The sequence below is a fragment of the Onychostoma macrolepis genome, chromosome 11, assembly GCF_012432095.1.
Source record: "Onychostoma macrolepis isolate SWU-2019 chromosome 11, ASM1243209v1, whole genome shotgun sequence".
NCBI lineage: Eukaryota > Metazoa > Chordata > Actinopteri > Cypriniformes > Cyprinidae > Onychostoma > Onychostoma macrolepis.
Genome location: NC_081165.1, coordinates 4,712,573 through 4,729,045, shown reverse-complemented (window position 1 = coordinate 4,729,045; position 16,473 = coordinate 4,712,573). Strand labels below are relative to the sequence as shown.

General features: G+C 37.3%; 1 protein-coding gene across 1 annotated transcript; it reads right to left on the bottom strand.

Annotated features, from left to right (window-relative positions):
- Nucleotides 1-9,792: 9,792 nt before the first annotated feature.
- faim2b (Fas apoptotic inhibitory molecule 2b) lies at nucleotides 9,793-16,373 on the bottom strand. The gene is made up of 12 exons (XM_058792006.1): nucleotides 16,284-16,373; nucleotides 15,586-15,649; nucleotides 13,658-13,731; nucleotides 13,494-13,558; nucleotides 12,943-12,996; nucleotides 12,760-12,810; nucleotides 12,585-12,624; nucleotides 11,639-11,676; nucleotides 11,444-11,531; nucleotides 11,213-11,308; nucleotides 10,067-10,120; nucleotides 9,793-9,942 (listed from the first exon to the last, which is right to left on the bottom strand). The coding sequence occupies exons 1-12, from the start codon at nucleotides 16,296-16,298 to the stop codon at nucleotides 9,793-9,795; spliced, it is 789 nt and encodes a 262-aa protein (XP_058647989.1). The 5' UTR covers nucleotides 16,299-16,373.
- Between the last annotated feature and the right edge of the window lie 100 nt (nucleotides 16,374-16,473).

Here is a 16,473-nt window from a genome sequence, read left to right as displayed (position 1 = left end):
CAGACAAATATTAGCGTAGATGCCATTCTACTTACGATGTAACGAGTACATCGTGTGTTATGGGGAGTGTTCGGTTCGGTTGATCTAATTAATGCAGCCTAACAATCCTTTAACGGATTTGAATAATAGAAGCGTATTAATGTGTTATGTGTAAGCCAGGCTAAAGAGATGGGTCTTTAATCTAGATTTAAACTGACAGAGTGTGTCTGCCTCCCGAACAGTGTTAGGTAGATTGTTCCACAGTTTGCGTGCTAAATAGGAATAGGATCTGCCGCCCGCAGTCGATTTTGATATTCTAGGTATTATCAAACGGCCGGAGTTTTGAGAACGCAGCGGACGTGGAGGACTATAATGAGATAAGAGCTTGCTCAAGTACTGAGGAGCTAAACCATTCAGGGCTTTATAAGTAATTAACAAGATTTTAAAATCTATCCGATGTTTGATAGGGAGCCAGTGCAGTGTTGACAGAACCGGGCTAATATGGTCATATTTCCTGGTTCTAATAAGGACTCTAGCTGCTGCATTTTGGACTAACTGTAGTTTGTTGATCAAGTGTGCAGAACAACCACCCAATAAAGCATTACAATAGTCTAACCTTGAGGTCATAAACGCATGAATTAACATTTCTGCATTTGACGTTGAGAGCATTGGTCGCAATTTAGATATGCTTTTTTATGCAGTTTTACAGATGCTAGAAACATGGCTTTCAAATGAAAGATTGCTATCAAACAGCACACCTAGGTTCCTGACTGATGAAGAAGAATTGACAGAGCAGCTGTCAAGTGTTAGATAATGTTCTAAGTTATTACATGTGGTGTTTTTAGGTCCGATAATTAACACCTCTGTTTTTTCAGAATTTAGCAGTAAAAAATTACTCGTCATCCAGTTTTTTATATCGACTATGCATTCCGTTAGTTTCTCAATTTTGTGTGTTTCACCAGGCCGCGAAGAAATATAGAGCTGAGTATCATCAGCATAACAGTGAAAGCTAACACCATGTCTCCTGATAATATCTCCCAAGGGTAACATATAGAGCGTGAAAAGTAACGGCCCTAGTACTGAGCCTTGAGGTACTCCATACTGCACTTGTGATCGATATGATACCTCTTCATTCACTGCTACGAACTGATGGCGGTCAGATAAGTACGATTTGAACCATGCTAAGGCACTTCCACTAATGCCAACAAAGTTTTCTAGTCTATTCAAAAGAATGTTGTGGTCGATAGTGTCGAGCATGGCGCCACGATCCAGTAGAACTAATAAAGAGATACAACCACGATCAGATGATAGAAGCAGGTCATTTGTAACTCTAATGAGAGCAGTCTCAGTACTATGATACGGTCTAAATCCTGACTGGAATTTCTCACAGATACCATTTTTCTCTAGGAAGGAATATAATTGTGAGGATACCACCTTTTCTAGTATCTTTGACAGAAAAGGGAGATTTGAGATCGGTCTGTAATTAACTAGATCTTTGGGGTCAAGTTGTGGTTTTTTAATGACAGGTTTTGGGGACATATCCTAATGACAATGATGAATTAATAATAGCCAAAAGAGGATCTATGACTTCTGGAAGCAGCTCTTTTAGTAGTTTAGATGGAATCGGGTCTAACATACATGTTGTTGGTTTAGATGATTTAACAAGTTTATACAATTCTTCCTCTCCCACAGTAGAGAATGAATGGAATTGTTCCTCAGAGGATCTATAGTGCGCTATCTGATGCGATACTGTAGCTGACGGCTGCAAGGATACAATTTTTTCTCTGATAGTATCGATCTTGGAAGTGAAGTAGTTCATAAAGTCATTACTGCTATGCTCTTGGGAAATGCCAACACCTGTTGATGCTTGATTTTTCGTTAATTTAGTTACTATATTGAATAAATACTGAGGGTTATGTTTGTTTTCTTCTAGAAGAGACGAAAAGTAATCAGATCTAGCAGTTGTTAATGCTTTTCTGTAGGATAGGGTACTTTCCCGCCAAGCTAAACGAAATACCTCTAATTTAGTTTTCCTCCAGCTGCGCTCCATTTTCCGGGCTGCTCTCTTTAGGGCACGAGTGTGCTCATTATACCACGGTGTTGGACTCTTATCCTTAATCTTCCTTAAGCGTAAAGGAGCAACCGCATCTAAAGTGCTAGAAAAGAGAGAGTCCATAGTTTCAGTTACATCATCAAGTTGTTCTGAGCTATAGGATATGCTGAGGAACTGAGATAAATCATGAAGATTATTTATAAAGCAGTCTTTTGTGGTAGAGGTAATGGTTCTACCATATTTGTAACAAGGAGTTGGCTTTACAGCTTTAGCTATATGGAATATACAGGAGACTAGATAATGATCTGAGATATCATCGCTCTGCTGCCAAATTTCAATGCCACTGACATCAATTCCATGTGACAGTATTAAATCTAGAGTATGATTTCGACAATGAGTAGGTCCTGACACGTGTTGTTTAACACCAATAGAGTTTAGAATGTCTATAAATGCTGATCCCAACGAATCTCTTTCATTATCAACATGGATATTAAAATCACCAACGATTAGGACTTTATCTGCAGTCAGCACTAACTCCGATAGAAGATCAGAAAATTATTTAATAAAGTCTGTATGGTGCCCTGGTGGCCTGTATACAGTAGCCAGTACAAACATCACAGGGGATTTATCATTAACACTTGTTTCTTTGGATAAAGTTATATGAAGCACCATTACTTCGAACGAATTATACTTGAAACCCGACCTCTGAGAGATACTGAAAATATTGCTATAAATTGTAGCAACACCTCCCCCTTTACCTTTTGGACGCGGTTCATGTTTGTAACAGTAATCTTGGGGTGTAGACTCGTTTAAAGTAATGTAATCATCTTGTTTTAGCCAGGTTTCTGTCAGACAAAGCACATCTAGTTTATGGTCAGTGAACATATCATTTACAAAAAGTGCTTTTGAAGAAAGGGATCTAATATTCAGTAAGCCAAGCTTTATCATGTGTTTATCTGTATTATATTGGTTTTTTATTTGTTGAACATCAATTAAATTGTTACTATTACTTTGGTTTGGATGTTTTCTGTATTTTCTAGTTCGGGGAACAGACACAGTCTCTATAGAGTGATATCTAGGTGAAAAAGTTTCTATGTGCTGAGAGTTAACTGACTTCTGTGACGTGAGGCGGCTAGCAGACGGTCGGTTTAGCCAGTCTGTCTGCCTCCTGACCTGGGCTCCAGTTAGTCAAGTACGAACTCTAAGACTATGTGTCATATTTCTAGAGAGAAGAGCGGCACCACCCCAGGAGGGATGAACACCATCTCTTTTCAACAGGTCAGGTCTGCCCCAAAAATTCTTCCAATTGTCTATAAAGCCTATGTTATTTTGCGGGCACCACTTAGACATCCAGCCATTAAGTGACGACAGTCTGCTATGAATCTCATCACCCCGGTAAGCAGGGAGGGGACCAGAGCATATTAAAGTCGAACATCATTAGCGCAGACGTGGATAACAATCTTACTGAATTTACGTTTAGCATTAGTCAGCACTTTTAAATTTGCCAAGATGTCAGGCGCTCTGGCTCCTGGTAAACAATGGACTATGGTGGCTGGTGTCTCTATTTTCACGTTCCGTACAATAGAATCGCCAATAACTAGAGCACTTTCATCAGGTTTCTCAGTGGGTGCGTCACCGAGTGGGGAGAACCTGTTTGATGTTTTGATCGGAACGGAAGAGCGGTGTTTTGACACCGTTTATGTTTATGCCGCCTCACAGTCACCCAGTTGCCCTGCTGTCGAGGCGCTGAAACCAGAACCGAACAATGTACAGGACTCCCTGAGCTAGTCACATCCAAAGCAGTATGTACAGCCCTCACATTCTTACTGTCCTCAACTAAAGTTTGGATGCGTGTCTCTAATTCTAAAACCTTCTCTGTCAGCCTAACTATTTCCCTGCATTTATCACATGTGAATCCCTCGCTGCTGACAGAGACAGATAAACTATACAGGTGCTGGTCATATAATTAGAATATCATCAAAAAGTTGATTTATTTCACTAATTCCATTCAAAAAGTGAAACTTGTATATTATATTCATTCATTACACACAGACTGATATATTTCAAATGTTTATTTCTTTTAATTTTGATTATTAGAGCTTACAGCTCATGAAAGTCAAAAATCAGTATCTCAAAATATTAGAATATTTACATTTGAGTTTGAATAAATGACCATCCCTACAGTATAAATTCTGGGTATCTCTTGTTCTTTGAAACCACAATAATGGGGAAGACTGCTGACTTGGCAATGATCCAGAAGACGAACATTGACACCCTCCACAAAGAGGGTAAGTCACAGAGGGTCATTACTGAAAGGTGTGGCTGTTTACAGAGTGCTGTATCAAAGCATATTAAATGCAAAGTTGACTGGAAGGAAGAATTTGGGTAGGAAAAGGTGCACAAGCAACAGGGATGACCGCAAGCTTGAGAATACAGTCAAGCAAAGCTGATTCAAACACTTGGGAGAGCTTCACAAGGAGAGAACTGAAGCTGGAGTCAGTGCATCAAGTCACCACGCTCAGACGTCTTCAGGAAAAGGGCTACCAAGCCACTTCTGAACCAGAGACAACGTCAGAAGCATCTTAACTGGGCTGTGGAGAAAAAGAACTGGACTGTTGCTCAGTGGTCCAAAGTCCTCTTTTCAGATGAAAGTAAATTTTACATTCCATTTGGAAATCAAGGTCCCAGAGTCTGAAGGAAGAGTGGAGAGGCACAGAATCCATGTTGCTTGAAGTCCAGTGTGAAGTTTCCACAGTCAGTGATGATTTGGGCTGCCATGTCATCTGCTGGTGTTGGTCCACTGTGTTTTCTGATGTCCACAGTCAACGCAGCCATCTACCAGGAAATTTTAGAGCACTTCATGCTTCCTTCTGTTGACAAGCTTTATGGAGATGCTGATTTCATTTTCCAGCAGGATTTGGCACCTGCCCACACTGCCAAAGGTACCAAAAGCTGGTTCAATGACCATAGTGTTACTGTGCTTGATTGGCCAGCAAACTCGCCTGACCTGAACCCCATAGAGAATCTATGGGGTATTGTCAAGAGGAAGATGAGAGACACCAGACCCAACAATGCAGATGAGCTGAAGGCCACTATCAGAGCAACCTGGGCTCTCATAACACCTGAGCAGTGCCACAGACTGATCGACTCCATGCCACGCCGCATTGCTGCAGTAATTCAGGCAAAAGGAGCCCCAACTAAGTATTGAGTGCAGTACATGCTCATACTTTTCATTTTCATACTTTTTAGTTGGCCAAGATTTCTAAAAATCCTTTCTTTGTATTGGTCTTAAGTAATATTCTAATATTTTGAGATACTGATTTTTTACTTTCATGAGCTGTAAGCTCTAATCATCCAAATTAAAAGTCAAAATTATATCAGTCTGTGTGTAATGAATGAATATAATATACAAGTTTCACTTTTTGAATGGAATTAGTGAAATAAATCAACTTTTTGATGATATTCTAATTATATGACCAGCACCTGTACATGTGGCAAACAGTGCAAACAACAATAGCAGGAGAAGAAGCCATTACTGACCGTGATTGATGAATGATACCAACTTAACTTACCACTTACCACTTACCACTGTTGTTTGATGAGCTCGTGAAAATCGGAGAAAAAAATAAATAAATAAATTAAAATAATAATAGGCGAGAAATGCAAATGGAACCGCTAGTGACAAGCTAACGGGCTAACAAGCTGCACTCGCGGTTTTTAAAGGCGAACGATCAAATTAGTTAGAATAGTTTGAAAGATAACACCAGGAATATGGTGGGAATTAAGTTATATATTATCACTTTAGACAAAAGGGAGTGAAAGTAAGGTAGAGATTCAATAAAACGCGAAGGGTACACGAAGCTACAAACACAAACCTCTCAGCAGCACAACAGACTGAAGCAATCGAACAGCCAATTTGCTTTATGTATATGTCGATCATTGTTTAGATGGGAATAAAAGCCTAAATTACATGTGCTCATCATATAAAGTGATCGTATCTCTTCACAAGGCTTGGGATTAAGTCACTCCATTCATAATGATTTTTTTTTTTTTTACGATGCCTTTATAAATTTTTGGGATCTTCTAAATAACTTAATTTGTGATTTGAAAGATAAACCAAAGTCACCCAGGACTGTAACCACATGAGGGTAAGTAAATGATGACAGAATTTTCATTTTTCTGTAAACTAAGCGTATTATCCATGTATTTTTGTTTTTAAATAATAACTGGCTTTGTTTTCTCTAATTTAACCTCAGTAGTCTGTGCTCTAATCAACAATTATTGTCCATTACTTTAGTTTGCCATCCAGGCCGTACTATGAGATTAATGCTATTTCATCAGAATTTTCTCTCCGAAAGATCTTCTCCTTGCTGGAATCAGAGCCCCAGCAGCAGAAAAATGCTCCTCTTCAGCGCGTCTGCCCTGCAGCCATCCGGTGATCACAAAGAGCAAATTTCCTAAGAAAAATTTCCAGATATCTGTCCTCCTTTGGCCTTTGGAATGAAAGCCAAGGCTATGCACCCATCCAAGCCCTGCAGGACCACCTCGGCCATAGTGGGTAGAGCTTATTCAATGGACGAGTCCGGCCCGAGTCATGATGCTTTTAAGGAACTGTGCAAAACAACTGACCTGGGTCTGCACGCTACTAAGGCTATGCCATGGAAAACTCGGTGGTGCTTGAGCGCCATCTTTGGCTGAACTTGACTGAGATAAAGGACATGGACAAAATCTCAAGACCGTTCTCGAGATGAGTTTGAGTGGGTGGCTTATCAATATACAGTCCTGCCTTGTGGACTGTCTCTGGGAGAGATGGGAATCCTCATTATGAATTACCTCGATGATTGGTTTGTGTTAGTAACTAACATCATTTTGGGGGCTAGAGCTCTGTCTATGAGGGGCCTCTACTCCCTTGGGTAGTCTGTGTACTTTAACAAGCTTGTTGTTAAGTTCCTGAGGGGAGCTCGGGGATTGAACCCACCTCGCCCTCATACTGTGCTGACCTGTGGCTTATCCATAAGACCACCCTCCTAATGGCTTTAGCATCCGTCAAGCAAGTAGGCAATCTGTAAGCTCATTCAATCAGCTCTTCCTGTTTGGACCTAACCACTGTAAAGTCGTCCTTAAATCAAGATACCGCTATGTGCCCAAGGTGCTCTCCACTTCAGAGCACAGGTTATCACCCTTCTAGCATTATCTAACTTAGAGAACAAGCAGGGTCCTAATTCACTCTGCCCCGTTCGGGTTCTTAGACTGTACGAAGAGCACTCCAGCCACTTTTGGCAATCAGAGCAGCTCTTTGTATGCTTCGGAAGCCACTCTAATGGGCTGTCTGTTCCGAAGCAGAGACTGTCCCATTGGATATTCGATGCTAAAGCCCTGTCTTATGCCTCGGTGCATTTATAGTGTCATATTGGATTGAGGACCCACTCTACCATCTTTTCCGTCTATCACCCTGATTCCTTATTGGAGTGGAAAAGGTCTTTGTTATGTACACCCTGGACTTGTGTGCTTCATCACTATGGGCGCTCGGGGACTGGGCTCACCGAGGCTCGCTTTCATTCTGTGCTTATTTATAGCACGACACTATTGGACTCGTTCCCCATACCAAGACCATAACCATGTCTTAAACATTGAGGGGACCAACTTTATATAGGTTCCAAATCAGTTTAATCACAGTTCTATATTAATGTGCCACTTTCATTGATGCATGCACATACACAACGCCGCCCTGCGATTTTCATTTATAGAATAGCTTCGATACTGAATCGCTACATTATATTTCTCAGCAACGAGGAGGTAAAATCGCTGTTTGAAGAGACTAAACTCACAGCTTCATTGTTTGTAGAGAGAGACACACAGATGCAGGTAATCACAAACATTCATCTCTCTCTCAAAATAGCCATATTTCTATTGTAAAACATTTGAACTTCCATCTTACCTCACTGTGAAATCGTGGAAATCGTGCTCTGCTTCTCTGAATGATAAACCCCGCCTACTTTGATATAAGTGTTTTTTTTATCCAATATCTTCGTTACAGAGTGAACAGAGGCTTTATTCCAACAAAGCTTAAATTAACAAAGCTTTATTCCATGACATGATCACAAACAGGCATGGGTCGACGACAACAACAACGGGGGCCTCATTTATAAAATGTTGCGCAGAAACCATCCTAAATTTGATCTTACGATCATTTCTCAAATATGCGTAAGTTTGATTCATAGAATGAACGTACGAACAGAATGTGAAATCTATGAATCGCAAATTATCTTCAACTTGCGTGCAATTGAATGGTTTCAGCTCTCTGCCTTGTAAAGGCCTCCTAACTAATATCATTAACATATAAAATATTACCAATCATCATAATTTAGAACAGCAAGCTGCAAGAACAGCTTACATTTTAAAAAACCTGCAATACTCCGACAATAAAAAGTGCGTACGTCTGCTCTGACCCTGACGTGACGCTAAGCACTTTTCCACGTCAAAGACCGTCTTTATAAATATGAGCGCTGGTGTGGATTTAAGCGTACGCACACTCTAAGATCAAATCTGAGCGTACGCACGCTTTATAAATGAGGCCCCAGGTATGGCATAGGCAAGACAAAGAGTAATCCAAAGACAGGCGAGGGTAAACACTGGCACGGTTCCTTTATTTATTTATTTATTTTTTGTAAGCATTATTATCAATCTACAAATTCATTGTGATTATACTTGTGTACTGACATTCATCATTATTTTCATTCTTCTTTTCTCCATTTTTCTAGCTTTATCATACCCATAAGCCAACTAACAAGAAAACTTGTCATTTTACTTTTTTTTTTTTCTTTTTAAAGTAATACTTGGAGTATTACTGGATAACTGTTATGCAAAAGCTTGGGATTAGAGAGAAAAAAAATCATGCATTCCTGATGTGTTACACACCTCACTTAGTAAACAATTTAGTATCTGTCTATCATTACTTTCTGTGCATTATTTTTCATAGATAGAAATATAAATCCCTTAATGAGGACAGGCTTAAGTTGTAAACAGAAGTGTTGTAGTATATTGAACCAGCAGCAGATGAAATATGATGAACTGTCAAATATGGAATAACTTGTATGCAAAAGTTACAATATTACAGTGAAATGATGATCTCACAGTGACAAATTGTGATAATCAATATTTATATAACAGAGTTTCAGAATATTCAGTTATTTTAATGGTTTTACACGTTGTTACACTCAATGGCTGCATAACATTTATATAAAAAATAAATACACAGATTATTGATATGAAAATAATAGAGCTTAATATAAACTCCACATTTGAACTTTCAAGCTGAGTGAATATTGTTATTGACACACAATTATAAATGAAATCATTTGTCATAAGAAAAAAAAGCCTTACTTCATTTTTGTAGCTCCTTTTAAGCCAATAGTTCATGATTAAAGCCCAGATTTGATGGACAATTTAAATCTTACTTTGTATTTTCAATTTTATTTTATTTTAAAATTAATCCTTGCACATGTTTTGGTGCAACCAAATATATTCCGAATGATTTAGTCAGTCATGTGAAAAGTTTTTATTAAGTTAAGACTTTGACCTTTGAATAACAGATGAAGTGCATATTTCAGTACCTGAGATAACATTCTTATAACATTCATATTCTTTAAAGCTAATAATAAATAAAAGGCCACATGTTGTTTTAAAATGTTGAGGTTGCAGAACAGTTTGTAACATTAGCTATCAGTATTGTACATGACATTATTACAACACAACCACGGTCATTCTCTACCATTACCAAACAACTGCAGCAGGAACGTGAACAAGTACACAATATCCAGGTAGAGACTGAGTGTTGCAAAGATATATTCTTCTGGACTCATTGCGTATTGCTTGTTCCCCATCAGCAGCTGTGTATCGAAGGCGAGAAACTGGGACAGAAGAAACGAGAGAAGAGAAAGAGACACAGGTCAGTCAACGTTATATCACCTTAATCACATGATAAATAATCATCATTTAAAACCATAATCCTTTCTTGACTAATCTGCTTCTCACCATGGTAAAGACAACAGCTCCTATGCTGGCGTAGACCGCATGTAACCAGGGAACCTTTCAAAAGACAAAGCAGTTAGAAAGTGGCTAGTATCTATATTTGGACTGTTAATACTTTTGGTTAATACAGATTAGGACTGGGACGGTTATAGCTAGTATTAGGACTATAATTATCTAGAATCTAAAAACAAAAATACAGTCCTCAGCCAGTTAAATTAAGTGGAAAACTTAGTGAGGTGTTCAGGTGCTGCTACATTTATGTTGACTTCAGAAAGCCATCATACTGCTATTCCGTTTAAACCTAAAATTATTATTCTCCTGAAACTAAAGTTTCTGACTGTAACTCTTAGAGCTTTAGAGCTACGGCCATCAAACTATCAAAATAGGCTAGCAACGTGAAAGCAGTGCTACTGATTTGTCTGTAACACTTTTGTTTAAGGACCAATTTTCACTATAAACTAGTTGCTTATTAGCATGCATATTACTAGCATATTGGCTGTTTATTAGTACTTATTAAGCACATATTCTGAATGACCATATTCTACATTCCTAATCCTACCCAATACCTAAACTTAACAACTACCGCACTAACTATTAATAAGCAGTACTTAGGAGTTTATTGAGGCAAAAGTCATAGTTAATATTGAGTTAAGTCAAGTCAAGTCACTTTTATTTATATAGCGCTTTTAACAATACAGATTGTGTCAAAGCACTTAACAGTATCAAATTGGAGGATAGAGTGTCAGTAATGTATAATGATAAGATTAAACACTCAATTTTCAGTTAAAGGCATTTCATTATTGAATTCAGAGATGTCATTGTCTAGCTCAGTTTAGTTTAAATAGTATCTGTGCAATCAAATCGACGATAATCGCTAGAAATTAAGTGTCCCCAACTGAGCAAGCCAGAGGCAACAATGAGAATTAGACCTTAAAGTAAACTGTGAACGAAATTGTCGGTCTGAGAGACTGCATGGCCTTGAATCCTTCGAATGTTGAGCTTTTAAAAATTACTTAAAGTTTAAATTTTGAAGTTTGAAGCAGTTTTAAGTTTATTGGTCAGGCTTTCTCAAGCCAACGTCAAAGTTTGTCTTGACAACCTTTTTTTTTTTATTTATATTTTTGTTTACTTATATTTTTGGATACTTACATAGCCAAAGGGAACCACAAATCCCATGACAATAGCACAGAAAAACATGACCATACACAGAATGAAGAGAAGACCTTGGAAAGAGGTGATGTCAATCTAGAGAGTCAAAAAACAATTGTACTTTATGTGTGTATATATCATTGGAAACACCAATATGATAAAATATACTGATGTTCACTAAAAAGTGTATTGGTATTTATAGTTGGAATAATTCTCCCGGGATTTGCTCACCTTGCTCTGAAAGCTGAAGATGGTGACACACAGACACACTGTGGCAGTGATGCCAATGCACAGCACTACAGACTTGGTGTTGTAGAAACTGGCAGAAGTAAGAAAAGGTACTGTTCAGTAGAAATTAAACATATATTGTAGACTTTAGAAAATTATGTTTGGAAAAGCATGCACACACAACAGATATATCATTACCTAGAGATAAAACCCAACATGCAAGCCATGCTCAGAGTCTGTGTTTGCACAATGTTCACAGAAGCATGCAAAATAAATGACAGAGGGGGAAAAAAGAACATTTAAAAATCATTTTTTAATTTCTATTAATGCAATGATTTTTTTTTAAATTATGAAATTCATACACTAAAATTTGACTCTAGAAATTCTAAAATACCAGAAATTAATTAAACTAAAGGCCAACATGCACTTTACTTGGGGTAAGGGACAGTTTTAAGCATGCAAGTGTAAAATTATAAGTCAAAGTCAATGACATTTTAAAAGGATTAGTTCACTCCACGAGAAAACTTTTCTTTCTTTCTTTCTTTCTTTCTTTCTTTCTTTCTTTCTTTCTTTCTTTCTTTCTTTCTTCCTTCATGGGAACAGATTTGGAGAAATGTAGCTTTACATTACATGACCACCAATGGATGCTCTGCAGTGAATGGGTGCCGTCCACACCACTCCAGTCCATCAATTAAAATGTTGTGAAGCCAAAATCGTGTATAAATCCATCCAAGAAACAAATCCATCAATATGGATTTGATGTGAGAGACAACAGGAGATGGACTTTTTCACTAGAGGAAGTATTATTATGGATTATGGACTCATATTTTATCCAGAAGCAATGTTTTAAAGTTACAGTAAAATGCTTTAATGATGGATTTGTTTCTTTCAAACATACAGCTTTTGGCTTCACCAGATGTTAACTGATGGACTGGAGTGCTGTGGATTATTGTGATGTTTTTATCAGCTGTTTGGACTCTCATGCTGACGGCACCCATTCACTGCAGAGCATCCATTGCTGAGACACTGATGTAATTCTACATTTCTTTAAAACTGTTCCCATGAAGAAAAAAACGTATCTACATCTTAAATGGTCTGAGGGTTAGTAAGGTGAGCTATTCCTTTAATGTATCTTGATACTCACAAAAATTGTAAGCAGAATAAAATTCCATGGAAACTTCCTCCTGCAATACAGAAAAAAAAGATGGATGCCACTATTATATTATGATGTTTTCCCAATTATATTTTTTTCATATAGAGATGAGTGTATAATCAGTATATAACCACAACTGCAATTTATTAACAGTTTATTGATTTACCTCAAATCACCGCAGCAAACCAATGAGATATATGTGGCAAGAAACAGAAGACTGCAAAATACAAACATTGCTTGAGTTAGAGATACAGTTAGTATACTGAAATAAATGCCCAAGTCATGAACATTTTAGAGCATTTATGGCATTAAACATTTTAATTACTGATTAAACAGCAGTTTCACATACTTGGACATGGAGTATAAAACAGGATGTGTTTGAATGTATATCCTCACTGGAGCACTAAAGCAGAGAGAAAGGGATCAGGGATGTCAAATAGTTCATATAAAATACACTATGCTTACACATAACATAAACTACCGTTCAAAGGTTTGGGGTCAGAAAGATTTTAGTTTCATGTTTCTGAAAGAAGTGTCTTCTGCTCACCATGGCAGCATTTATTTTTTAAAATGTAAATACAGTAAAATACCGTAATATTGTGAAATATTATTACAATTTAAAATAACTGTTTTCTGTTTGAATATTTTGTAAAATGTAATTGATTGTTGTGATCAAAGCTGCATTTTCAGCATCATTACTCCAGTCTTCAGTGTCAAATGATCCTTCAGAAATCATTCTAATATGCTAATGTTTCTGATTATTATCAATGTTGAAAACAGTGTTTTTGTGAAGACTTACTGCCCCCAAACCTTTGATCGAGAGTGTAATTCAGTGATAAGACATTGTCATATATTAGTAATATACCTTCAAGATCTACAGATCAAGAATCAGTTACTCACTAGAATGTGAAGAGAGCAATAACTGCTACTGTTGAAAAGAGCTGCAGAATCAGAATTGAATAAACCTGCAAGAATATAGTAAGATTTTTTTTTTTTTAACAAACATTTTGATTTGATTGTCCTCTATACTTTACATAATTAAGTTTAAATATTTCAGCTACTACCTTTCGTATAAAAACACGTCTAATATACATGTCATCCCAGGAAAAAGTTCCTTCATAGTAGTAACCAGGACATCCTGCAAAGAGATCATAAAATGAAATAAAATTAAGACAAGAAAAAGTATATGGTATTGATACGCAAAAATGGACTTTGGCGTGTAAATGCTACGCGCTGGGTAGGATTAGAGTTGTGGGGTAGATGCATATTATATGTATGCGAAAACTGCATTGTTAATCCTTTTGATCTTTTATTATTTATTTTTAATCACAAAAATCTAACCTTTCGTTGGATAAAAATTATTTAAAATGGGGGAAAATATCATTATGAAATAAATGTTTTCTCAAATACACGTTGGACACAATTATTGGCATCCCTAGAAATTCTGATGAGTAAAATATCTCTGAAGTATATTCCCATTCATATTCACAATTTTGAGCACTCCAGGGTGATTATGAACATGAAATTATCCAGCCATGGCTTCCTGTTTCACAGAAATATAAATAGGAGGGAAAACAAAGCCCAAATTCCCTTAATCATCCATCACAATGAGAAAAAACAAATAATATATTTCTGATGTGCAGAAAAAGATAATTGAGCTTCACAAATTAGTGAAGTGGCTTTAAGAAAAGAGGCAGAGCAGTGAAAATTCCCATTTCCACCATCAGGGCAATAATTAAGAATTTCCAATCAACATGCAATGTTATGAAACTGCCTGGAAGTGTGTCTATATCGTCCTAATGCACGCTGAGAAGGAGAGTTTGGATCACAGCTGGAGAATTGCACAAAATAGTTGAGTCTCGGGGTCAGAAAACCTTTAAAAAAATTGTCAAACAGCACCTACATCACCACATGTTGTTTGGGAGGGTTTCAAGAAAAATTCTCCTCGCTCATCCAAAAACAAACTCCAGCATATTCAGTTGTCAGACACGACTGGAACTTCAAATGGGACTGGCTTCTATGGTCAGATGAAACAAAAAAATTAGCTTTTTAGCCGCAAACACTCAAGATGGGTTTGGTGAACACAGGGATAAAAAGTACCCCATGTGTACAATGAAATATACTGCTGTATTCTTGATGTTGTGGGCCTATATTTCTGCTGGAGGTCCTGGACATCTTGTTTAGACGCATGGCATCATGCTTTCTATCCAATACCAACAGATAAAAAATCAACAAGTGACTGACTCCGTTAGAAATCTTATAATGGGCCATGTTTGGATCTTCCAACCGGACAATAATCCAAACACAAACCTCAAAAACAACACAAAAATGGGTCGCTGAGCACAAAACCAAGCTTCTGCTGGCCTTCCAGTCCTGTGACCTGAACCCTGTAGAACATGAGTGACCTGAAGAGAAGAAGCTGTGAATCTAAAGGGTCTGGAGTGATTCTGGATGAAGGAATGGTCTCTGATCTCGAGGTGTTCTCTAACCTCATCAGGCATTATAGGAGAACATTTAGAGCTGTTAAACTGGCAAATGGAGGTTTCAAAAATTATTGAATAAAAGGGTGCCGTTAACTGTGGCCAATGTGTATTAGAGAAAAACTAATATATTTGCCCCCATTTTAAATTCTTATTATCCAATGAAAGGTTAGATTTTTGTGATTTCTTTAATAAAAGATCAAAAGGACAATGCAGATACATTTTTTACAGCCTTCTTTGATCATATTTACCAAGGGTGCCGATATTTTTGGCTATGACTGTATGCCGAAGGCCATTTTTGCGTATCAATACCACGAGTTTTCGTTTTTATTTGGCATACTGTTTATACACATTTTCATGAGACCGGGCTCGACAAAAGACAATGTTAGTTCTGATAGATAGATAGATAGATAGATAGATAGATAGATAGATAGATAGATAGATAGATAGATAGATAGATAGATAGATAGATAGATAGATAGATAGATAGATAGATAGATGTCAAGCTATACCTGCATTTGCCTCTTCATAGCTTGGAGGCATGTTTCCTTCAACAGTTTGGACTGTTGGTGCAACCTGTTAATAAACATATCGAGAGAATATTAAGAACATGTAATATAGAAGCCATCAATGTTACCAAATAATGGCCTGAAATAATCATTTAATTCACTTTGAAAATGGCTAGAAAATACATTGAGCAAACTCTCATCTTTGGTACACACAAAACTTCATGCTGTATGTCAACTGCGGTCCATTTTTTTTTTACAAGAAAGAAATCTGGGATAAAATGTTTGTATCACTGCAGTGTTGTTTATAAGCTCATAAATATGATCCAATCCAGTTCAGAGATAAACAGACCTGTGCAAAATGCATGATTACGAGATTTAAGAATGTCAGTTTAGTTTTGTAATGTTTTAGTTAGTGTAGGAATAAAACTGGTAATGGGTTAATGCCTCTGAAATAATAAGGAAGCTTGATCTATAAATAGTCAGAATAATCTCCTAAATCAGAAGCAGTATCTTGAGAGGCTTCTGGATTGGTCTTCTGTGAGCATGAAATCATTTGTTCAGTTTTAATGCCACTGAATGTAAAACTATTATTTTATATATCATGTCTTACATTAATTCACATCTGCTACTTACAGGATTTGAAGAAAGTCTTCTGATTTCTATTCTGTTCCATTCGAGTAATCAATAAAATGATATCTTACCTTTTTCTGTGTCATTTTGTTTCGTTCTTTATTTTTTATTGCTGGCAGATGATACGATGTCAAAGCAGACGGAGCAGTTGTAGTCCTTTGTGCTGGATGTGGGTCAGTGTGTGTCACAGTGGGGATTTACTCCGGTCTTTTATAGTGTCTATTCAGGCTAATCCCTCTTACGTTCCCATCACCAGGGCTT